At 41.9% G+C, this 10,897-nt stretch overlaps 1 protein-coding gene across 1 annotated transcript; it reads right to left on the reverse strand.

Annotated features, from left to right (window-relative positions):
- Positions 1 to 3,596: 3,596 nt before the first annotated feature.
- SLC25A32 (solute carrier family 25 member 32) lies at positions 3,597 to 10,552 on the reverse strand. Its single transcript, XM_081205005.1, has 7 exons — positions 10,336 to 10,552; positions 9,397 to 9,547; positions 8,077 to 8,162; positions 6,970 to 7,130; positions 4,829 to 4,942; positions 4,517 to 4,662; positions 3,597 to 4,146 (listed from the first exon to the last, which is right to left on the reverse strand). Exons 1-7 carry the CDS (start codon positions 10,544 to 10,546, stop codon positions 4,014 to 4,016), a joined length of 1,002 nt encoding a protein of 333 aa, XP_081061131.1. The 5' UTR covers positions 10,547 to 10,552; the 3' UTR covers positions 3,597 to 4,013.
- Between the last annotated feature and the right edge of the window lie 345 nt (positions 10,553 to 10,897).

Consider the following 10,897-nt stretch of genomic DNA (forward strand, 5'->3'; position numbering starts at 1 on the left):
TGAGCATGTGCACACTCTTCCTTTTTCAAGGCAGGGCAAGGCCACAGGTTCATTCCTTTCTGTATGCAAAACTTCAACCTGCAGTGTAATGAATGGCAATGATTCACATAGGAGCTCAGCCCGTGCAAGCTGGAAAAATACATGGAACTTTTGCTCTAAGCGAAATGGAAGGTCAAGCTGAGTTAGCAGCAACAATAAATCTCACAAATACATGTCACCCTCTCAAAGAACTAGCGTTAATATCAAAGGCATTGCAGGTGAGTTCAGGTGAGACTTTGCAAGTACAGCATCTTCATAGATGGTTCTATATGACATGCTCAGGAAGCAATGTGGAATATGCATGCAAGATAGCTACATACTATCCTCATTTGCAAAGTATTCTTAGGCATTGAAAATGGGTTTTCTGGACACATTTTTAATCAACCCATGTCTAATTTGTTGGGGGTTCAAGTACATTACATACAACTTGTATTAAAGAATGAAAGTAAAGAACCTACGATTACAAGGAAATTCATACACAAGGCTTTCAGAATTTCTCTTGCCCTTTTGTTCCAACTTAAACATTAAATAAAACTACAAAAATAAGCTGAGTATATACCATGTAGCATTTTCCTCACATGTAGGGACCTTTCTGCCATTTGGGAATACTTACTTTCATAATTTTTTTGTATGATAATTTTCCATAGTAAAAACCACACTCTATGTCCCCACTTTTCAGACAAGCATGGTCTCATGAGACTCGCATCAATTTAAAAAATGAGAGGCCCAGACATGAGTTTTACAAATAAAAAAGGCAATATGCAAAATGAAGTAGGAGAATATAGAGGATTAATTATTCAGGGTGATAATGGAACAGTGAAAAACAACAGTTGGCATGTATATCCAGCTGAGGCCAGGCTAATCTTCCATTTTGCTTGATTAGGTATACTGGTGGCTTATGTTCCTTGGGCCAATGATTGGGGCCACAGCACCCTTTCCCATTGCTTCTGTACTCTCAAGGCAACCAGCAGCTGGAGCACAGTGCTTCCCAGCCACTGCAAGGAGGGCAAAGCAAGCTGCCTGCCCCCACTTCCAGGCTAGCTTTCTCCATACCATCTGAGGAAGAGGCAGGGCCACTAGCCAAAGCCAGTCATGTACTTATACAAAGCCCATCTGGATAAAAAACCCAGTAATTTCTATCCAAGCACCATTTTAACTATTTCTAATTCGCCAAGGATTTAAACTGGATATGGGTAAGAGTGCTTTAAACACTGGCTGTATCTTATCCAAATAATTTATAGGCTGGAATCCATGGGGCTTGTGCTAGCATAACTGTAGACTTTGAACTGCTGATGTGCATATCCCATCAAACACTTTTGAAATTCTGTTCAATTTCAAAGATAGTTTGCCTGTGACATGGGGTGGTGGTGTTCCAGAAAGCCGTATCTAAAAAACCAATTGGGTTTTCATTTTTGTTTTATTCTGCTCATAAAATTATAATTACTTACCGAGTTCTGAATAATGACAACCACCTGTTTGAAATGACCCTCTGATCTACACATTCATTTTATTGAGGTTTCCCCTTCTATTTGCACGTTAAAAATTCAGTTTCTCTTAGTAATGGCATGCAGAACTCTGATCAATGGGTGATATCCAGTGTGAGTCATACTCAAAGTTGATCCATTGGAATAGTTAAGAGCCCATAGATTTTAATGAGTCTACTTAGAAAATGTCATTAGATGGCCGCCAGCTAATGCAAACTATACTAAGCACTATGACCATGAACAAATGTTGACTCAATCATGCTTGACCTTTGTTTCTGAGTTTTAAGCTTGCAGCCCTATGCACACTTTCCTGGAATGCAAGTCTCATAAAAAATGCATATACAAGCACACATAGGTTTAATGGGGATGTCAGGCTTTGGGAAGCTCCAAGAAACCCTTGGAAGGTCCCTTAAAACAGGATCAAACTTCAGGACAGGATCTGGACAAAGTAGGTAAAACCAAATCTTGTTGATGAAAGGCAGAATTTATCTTTGGTACAAAAGAAGGGTCAGTCTATAAAACACTATTTTAATGAAAAATGCAGTTGTTTGTTAATAGAAAGGGGCATTCAAGACCCGGCAAGCTGATAAAAGTGCAACTAAAAGGGAAGAATCCAAAGAGGTACAGACTTTTGTGGCTCTGAAAGAGGACGTCGTAAAGTGAAAAGGACCTTATGGAGATCTCAGGTTGGGGGGACCACACATTAAAGTAGCCCTTGAAGAAATCGTTTTGAGAAGAGGATGAGATCCAAACAACCGCGAAGAATGAAGAGAGAACACCGAGGAAGTGTCTGAAACTTGTTTATGTAGGGTGTTTACTGTCGGCCTCATCTGCAAACCCTCCTGAAGAAAGTCAAGCACATTCTTGCAGGAACATGTGCTCTTGGTAGTGCAGCAGTGGGCAAACGCTTTTCAAGTGTATTGGAAGATTCTTACATTGGATGGTCTGCAGGATGCCATGATGGTACAGTGGTGCCCCGCAAGACGAATGCCTCGCAAGACGAAAAACTCGCTAGACGAAAGGGTTTTTCGGTTTTGCGTTGCTTCGCTAGACGAATTTCCCTATGGGCTTGCTTCGCAAGAGGAAAACGCCTTGCGCTTTTTTTTTTAAAGCCGCTTGAAGAGGCGCAGTTGTGACGGACCATGCTTCGCAAGACGAAAAACATTGCAAGACGAAAAGACTCGTGGAACGAATTCTTTTCGTCTTGCGGGTCACCACTGTATCAATAATAGCTGAAGATAATCCAGATTTCTTTGGACTTTGCTGCTCAAGAACCACATCAACCGTTTCAACCACTCTGGATCCAGGTCAGGCCCTGGGGTTGATATAAACAGGTGAAGGTGTTCCAAAATCCACGGAAGGCAAGGCCAAAATAAAGCCACCAGAATCAACTGTGCTCTCTCATTCTGAAGCTTCCGCAAGGTTTGAGCAATAAGGGGAATTGGGAATGCATATATAAGCCTGCTCAGCCACAGGACCAAAAGAGCATCCACTGGAGCCAGAGACTGGAATTAAGCAGAGCAGCAGGGACCTTGCTGATTCTGGAATGTTTTGCCCAGAAGAGGCTGGGTAGGTTTGGCAAGGAGCAATATAGCAGCAGCAAGAAGACTGGTGAAATGGCTGCTGGATGGTGAATGATAGATTAAGGGGAGTCTGGAGTGGTGGCAAAAGCAACTGCTTCTCATTGCCCATCCAACAGCTTTCCAGCAGTGACGGGCCCTTCCACAGTGCTTTGTTGTAGGGTTCTGGTTGGTGGTGCCTGACCATGACAAGTTTTGATGCTGGGCCTGCATTAGATCAGGCTACACGCTTGAACTCTAACATTCTATTTTTCAAAAGGTTACATGTATTCAGATATAAAATATAACATTGATACCAGCAATGCAACACAATAAATTTTTGCTTTAAAGACAACATAGTACTTTAGCACTTTCTCCATTTTGCAGTGTGCTGAGAGCCATATTATGCATTCAAAACTAACATGTTTTTCCAGTTCTATACTACTGAATCCAAAAGCTTCTCAATTACACTGATCCTTGCTAGTTGGAGAATAAAAGAATTTGAAAAGCTGAATTCATTGTGGATAAATACATGCACAATTTATTGGTGAGGTATCAGGTAGAGACTGATATGCAATAATCTGAAACATTGTTGGGGAATTTATTCCATCTAATATTTTTTACACCAGAGACCCACCACTGTACATTAAGAGTCCACTGCTGTTCATATAGAGAGAACAATTCACTCCAGAACAAAATTTTAAAACCACATTTTGCATCTATTTTCTCATCCAGAATGTTCAGATGAGGCAATATTCCTGGCAAAGATTGAAGATTCAATAAAGAAAAGATTTATCTAGTAGAACAAAATGAGTTCTAGTTTCCATCTTCTGTGAGTACCAGAAAAACAAACCAGACAGCTGTCTTGAATATCTGATTTGCTGCAGAGCCAAAAGGTGATGATGTCCTTTCCTGAAGCAATCACCAATATTTAGTTACCATTCTTCAGGTTAAGCAACAACTGGGATACTTTCTCATATACTACAAAGGTAATGCAGCATGCAGGAGTGACTCTGAGAACATTAGGTATAATTCCTTTGTAAAATCCATGAATTCCTTCTTTCCTAGGGAGAAGCAGAAAGAATTTACTTGCAACTTCCATACATATTTTATAGGGGAAATCATTCAGCCTATTAACTTTAAATTACATTATTCTGATTTTATTGTTTTTATTTAATTATAATCAGGTTTGCTCAATGAACTCAGTGGGGCTTAATCCCAGACAAATGTGTTTAGGATTGCTTCTTTAGTTTCTCTACTTCTCTCACAAACCCATTCATGCTTGTTTTGAACTTCTCTCAAATAATTATAAAGTCACCCAGCTGATATAACAGAGAGAGGAAAAGTTGAAAGCTTTATGTCTTTAAGAATGCCAAGTACATCAGTGATAACAAAGGAAGCCCTTTCACACCAGCTTTGTATCTCCAGGCCTACCTCCATGTCCTACGGATGACATCAACCAATCCAGAGTATCTGTTGTGCTGATCCTGGAGACGTGCTCTCACAACCTGATAGGGATATGTAGTTGAAACTGCAAAAATTTTCGACAGTGCTGCCATTGTGATATATTCTAAAGTGCTCTAAAAAGAAAATGGTATCAATATTAGCTCCTAACAAATTCACTAAAAGAACAAAAAACAAAATTTCACATTTTACGCTGCTTATTTCTATCATTAAAGTATACAAGTGTTAATAGTACTAAGTTTAAATTCTAGCTAGATACTTCCATTTCATAGGATGTCTTACCAATTTCAAATCCGATCGCCTGTTTCGATGTCTATTATATTTTGATTTCAATTCTTCATATGCCATGAATTGAAGTGCTCCATGTGATGTTCCGAACAGACCAGGTACAAAGCCCTGAACAGAGTTTTTCAGACAATTTAAAATGCAGTTTCATGTGAAAAGCTGAGCAACCTATGACACAAAATGTATATAAACAATGCAATATAACTTTACAGTTATAAGTTTATAATGTCAGAATGTGGATACTGGTTGAAATGGCCAAACACAAAAATATGCATGTAAGAGAAGAAAATATATGGGAACCAGTTTTCGAAAGAAAGAAAGAAAAAATAAAACAGCTGAGCTTTAATCCTGGCAAGATGGAGGCACTGTGGGTGAGTAGTTCCTGTGCCTCAGAAATTAGTTAGTTGTCTACCCTGGATGGGGTTGCACTCCCCCTGAAGGAGCAGGCTCACAGTTTGGGGATACTTCTGAATCCAGCTCTGTCACTGCAGGCTCAGGTAGCCTTTGTGACTAGAAGTATCTTTTACCAACTGCTACTGGTGTGACAGCTGCAGCAATTTCTAGACCAGAAAAGCCTTCCGACAGTAGTTCATGCATTGGTTACTTCAAGACTGGATTACTGCCATGCGCTTTATGTGCGGCTTCCCTTGAGCTTGAGCTGGAAGCTGTCGTTAGTGCAGAATGCTACAGCATGATTGCTGACAGGAGTGAGGCCTTGTCAGCATATAACACTTGTGCTCAGAGATCTGCACTGGCTGCTGCTTTGTTACCAGGCCAGGCTCAAGGTGTTACTGTTAGTAATCCAAAGCCCTTAATAACTTGGCACCAGTTTATCTACAAGATGGCTTCACCCTACATGTGCCACTCAAACACTTTGGTCAATGGAATTGGCACTACTACAGGTGCCACATAATAGTCATTGTAAGAACTCACTATTTTAGTGTGGCAACACCTACTTTGGAATTTCCTGGCTATTGGTAACAAGCAGGAGCCTTCACTGGACTCTTTTCAGTGCCTGCTAAAAACATTCTTCTTTAGATAAACCTACCCAGATGCTTAAAAAGTTGAGGTAATTTTAGTGTTTTGATTTTTTTAACTTTTGTATGTTTTTAAGTATGGTTGTAAATTATTCTTAATTTTATTGCCTTATCTTTTTGTAAACCTCTCTGAGGATTATTTTTTTTACAATCAAGCCATGTAATTTTTTTATAAAATAATAAATGTAGGAATTTTATGAAGCTCAGACACAAATTAAGGACTACTATCTCAAAGCCTGTGATCACTTAATCTGTCTATTGTTATTGTGATAGTTATTGTGTGCCTTGAGTATCATACATATTTATATAGCCTTTTTTTACACACACTATAAATACTTTATTGTAATTCAACTTTTAACTTCTCAAAAATCCTTCCAAGTCAATGGCTAGGAGATCTAAGAAAGAACAATGATTTCCACCCACAGAGGGAGAAGGCCCAGGCAGGTAATAGGCTGCTGCTCCCACCTGTTCAGTTCAGAAAGTGCAGAAAGGGGGCATTTTGAGGAGGGGGGGGGTTTGCTAACTGGATCCAAAGCCCCATGGAGGGGCCTCATTCCTGGGTCTCTTGGAGTTTTGTCTTTTACTATGTAGTTCCAGTTAGGTGATGTCTGTGGTCAGGAAGAACCTCATCCTCTAAAGACAGTCCACTGATCTAGCAAGACGGTAGGGCTCCCGGTTCTCCCAGATCAGAAGCCCCTCGTTTCGCAGCATCATGAACTGACAAAAACTACTTTCCATTCAGTCTACTCACAAGTATGTCTTTTCCTGCTACCTATCCGTTCCTACCTACTGGTTCTGTTGCTACAGAACAGAATTATCCATTAACTCAGGCATACTTGCCCAAATGCTAATCCTGACTCGGTTTAGACTGAACTCCTCACAACATTTCCCACTATCTCAAGTATGGCTCTGTGACAAGAGAACTGAAAATGCTAGAGGCAGAGGGAGGATAATAATGATGATGATGATGATAATAAAGCCCACTGGCAACCTTATTGCAGTGAAACTCATGTAATAACCATTCACTGATTTTGGACACAGTGGTAAAATACTGTCATACCCATATCAAATACCAGAAGTCCTGGCTTTGACTTATCTTACCTTATATAGGCCACGTACACCTTCATACTTGTATATTTTGATAAGGGCATCAAGCATCCCTTTGTACTGCCTCTTTGATGGGTCAACACCAGCTTCGTACTGCAACACAAGCCGAGTCTTCGTTACCCAGATTGGGTTTGTAATGCACAGGGTCATTGCTCCTATGATCAGATGGAGAGCCGACAGTTATTTTAATGTCAACACTTTAGCATTGTGCAAAAACAGCATTTCAACAACATCCCCTCAACACATGGGCACTCCTACACACACCTGGCAATTTCTAATACCAATGAAGTTTTATACTGGCATTTAACATTCCAGGTTGATTTAGCAGTTGTTCTGCACTTACCAAGAGCAGCAGATAAAAAGTATATTCTGCTAAAGAAATGGACCAATAGTACAGGGTATTTGCACAGTGTGCACTCTACCAAATGCTTTCGTTTGACTCCCTATATCATGGGTTACCAACACAGCACCCACTGAAACACATGAGCCTGTAGACATCTTGCTTGGTGCCTGTAAGATTCCCTTGCTGAAATTAGGGTTGAAAGAAGTCTGCTACTGTAGCCATGGAATAATTTTTAAAAGCCCAACTCCAGCACTAAGAGCTTTTGGGTGTGGGTGGGTTTACAGTTGGTTAAAACAGAAGACTGCTTGCAAACCTAATTATAACACAGGAAGAACAATTTGGATGGGGTGGAATAAGGGTCAACTCTTCTCTTTCCAGCTGTACCCTAAGTGCTCTGGAATCACCCTAGGTGTTGTGGAGGGGAGTTATCTTCCTGGGGACTGCAGGTTAACTCTTGCCTCTCCAGCTGTATGCCCCCCCATACACATGCACACTGCATTAGGCTTGTAAAAAAGCAAAAACACTTTTTAAAGCCTGTCTAACAGGAGACAGAGTGTGTTTGTGCAGAGGCACAGTTCCCATGCACTCATGTGTGCATGGTTGCAGTACATGCTGCCCAATGTCTCTGGTTTGCCAATGTGCCCACAGCTTTAAAGAAGTTGCCAACCTCTTCCCTATATATTGATCATCATCAACAACAAAATACGGTATATGGAAAAGCTGAAAGTATTCGCTAATCCCACTTTTATTTTCCTCACCTGCCTCAGCAGCTGACACTAAGTGTTCAGTTGGTCCAAGACTTTCCAGCTTATCTTCTGTCTTGTAGGCTTTAATGGCATTATAGCTGCAGAGTGAAATGTTGGGATAAGGTTAAAGCTGATTAGTTGTTTTACCAATATGTGAAGTACATTCTGCATATCAACACACAAAGTAACACATAAGCATTTGAACTAACAAAAATGACACATGCTTATCTACGATGTATATAAAATGTGTAGGCTAGAAGCATGTACTTTGCAAGCCCATGGGCACACATCAGTAAGTAGAAGCCTCTTCCCCATTCTTCTTTGAACAGCAGGTGTTATGTACGCCATATCAGAAACTGATTTTAAAACTTTCCAAGAGGGCTAGAGTCCAAAGTCCCATGGATATATGAAACTACAAGTTTGGTTATTTGGAATCCAATCATAGTATTCTATACATAAATAATTATTACTTCGAGGGTTTTTTTAAAAAACGAACTCTACAACTATAATTGAAATATAAAGCATTTAAAGATTAGGCTATTATCTATACCATACATATTTATGTGCGTGTGTCTGGGTATTTGTATGTTGATGTAAATAAAAGGTTTACAAAGGTTGTGAAAGAAAAAGCTGTATCTGTAAGCAATTACGCTGCTTCCCCCTCCTTGCTAACAGCTCATATTCAGTTAATACTAGAATTCAATGGTGACAAAATGAGATTGCTCATTTTGCTACTGGACCTGTAAAAACCTGCAAACATGCTGATAAGGAAGCAATATTCCAAAGTTTCAAATATTAATGTAGCCTTTATTATACCAAACTTCTATACTTTAAACAACAGCAAATAAATAAATAAATAAATAAATAAAGATTAACCAGACAAGAACCTCATGGCCTCTAGGTGTGATTGTAATAAGATTTGGCTGTGGCTGTCGAACAGTAATCCAGAGCAACAGAAGTGAGCAACAGAAGTCACACAAGTAAAAGCTGTTGATAATTAGAAGATTAGCTCAGTGCAATCTTCAGACTTGACCCTAGGCCCAGCGAACTTAATAGCAGATGCCCAGCTTCCCTCACTATTAACTGTAGGGATAAGATACTTATGACATAGTGTGCACTACTACATTTCATTCAATTAGGGTTAAATTAAAATGCCACACTGGTATTCCTTGTCCCAGCCAAATTTACATTGCTTGCTCTGCCAGTCTAGCTCAAAAACTCTCAAGTGAAGTGCAGCCTCTGGTACAAAGGTCCTTCAAGATTAGCCTTTAAAATATTCAGTATTAGTCTTTCAAATATTGACCAGAACAATGGAAAGTAGTTTAAACTCACAAGAAAAAGTAGAGGCCCCAAGAGGCACCTGCTCCCCAAATGTTTGGCGTGACCCCTTGATACAAGCCACGTAAACCTTCATGCTTCCAGACGGTTGTCAGGCAGTGCAGGATACCATTGTATTTCGGTCTCAGCTCCAAGCCATCACTCACTGCACAAAAAACAACGGGAGATTAGTCTGAAGAAAGCGCATTTCAGAATGAGCTAAGTGAACAAGACAGTATGCAAAAGTGAGGCACTGCAAAAAGATCTGGTTGTGAACAGGATCCGTTCTGGTGGCCCGTTCGCAACTTGAAAAGAATGCAACCCGCGTCTGTGCAGGCGCAGGTTGCGATTCGCCTCTTCTGCGCATGCGTGTGGCACGTCTGCGCATGTGCGAGCGGTGAAACCCGGAAGTAACTATTTCCAGTACTTCCAGGTCGCCGTGGGACGCAACCTGAAAACACGCAACCTGAAGCAAACGTAACATGAGGTATGACTGTATGGCGAATCCAATGACTTATTGTTATGATTTCCATGTGGGTTGGAAATGGAATGACACACTTGAAAAGCGGACACTCTGCCCTAATTCATTTAATGGGAATATCTGAAGAGGGATTCCACGTGTGCTCTGCTGAGTGCCCTTAAAAGCCTCCTCGCTGGCAGAGTTGGATCGTCCCCGGCAATTTCTATTTTAAACTACGCTAATTATTTCTATAAATTACTTGTTACGCGTATTGTACAAACTAGCACGTGCATATCGATGCCCTCTATTGGCGGGAAACGGAGCTGCCACGTCGCGCCGGGAAGAATGGTGGGGGAGGGTCCCTGGCCGTCGGGCCGGCCGATGACGTCACGGACGGTGGGGGGTCGTGACCGTTGGTACGGCCGATGACGTCAGCAACAATCGGTGCGGCGCAGGGAAGGAGGGCGGGAAGGAAGACGGAGCCTCCGCCTCACCTGCGAAGCGGATCTTCACTAGGTCCAGCGGGTGCAGCACCAGCGTGGAGATGACGCCGCCGCTCAGCCCGGCTACCAGGTTCTCGAAATGCACGTGCCTGAAGAGAGACCGCGCTGGTGGGGCCGAACTCGTCGTCGTCGTCGTCGACGCAGACCCCGCCACGGTGCATGCTCGGCTCTGCGCGCCTGGGACGGCGGCAGCGGGATTCATGGGAAAACTCCTAGGATATCTTTCGAATTAATAACAATTGCAATAAATAATAATACCCTACGCAGACCTTAGCCGGTAACGTGAGTCGGCTGAGGTAAACTGCCCTTTGACCTGCGAGGCACATGCCTCGTCCTATAGGGGAGCAGCAACCGGTCCCTCCCCTGGGCTGCTCCAATCGGACATCCGTGCCTCTCTCGGTGGGCGGGTTTAGTGCCTTAGCCCGCCCTTGCTCACGTGACCAGGGAGCTGCCGGTTCCTATTTCATCCGCCCGTTAGTAGAAGCTCGTGCCCCCAGTGGCTCTCTCGACCCGGAAGTGGTTCCTGGCTTTGCTTGGTTTCTGCCTGGTCCAT

The sequence above is a fragment of the Podarcis bocagei genome, assembly GCF_964188305.1.
Source record: "Podarcis bocagei genome assembly, chromosome: 8".
NCBI lineage: Eukaryota > Metazoa > Chordata > Lepidosauria > Squamata > Lacertidae > Podarcis > Podarcis bocagei.

Bases quoted from the DNA above. Each gene is read 5' to 3' on its own strand.
- SLC25A32 (XM_081205005.1), bottom strand. From the start codon at position 10,546: ATGAATCCCGCTGCCGCCGTCCCAGGCGCGCAGAGCCGAGCATGCACC. The intron at 9,548-10,335 runs GTGAGGCGGAGG...TTTTTTGTGCAG, and splicing joins AGTGAAGATCCGCTTCGCAG to TGAGTGATGGCTTGGAGCTG. The intron at 8,163-9,396 runs GTGAGTTTAAAC...TTCACTCTGCAG, and splicing joins TGGGGCCTCTACTTTTTCTT to CTATAATGCCATTAAAGCCT.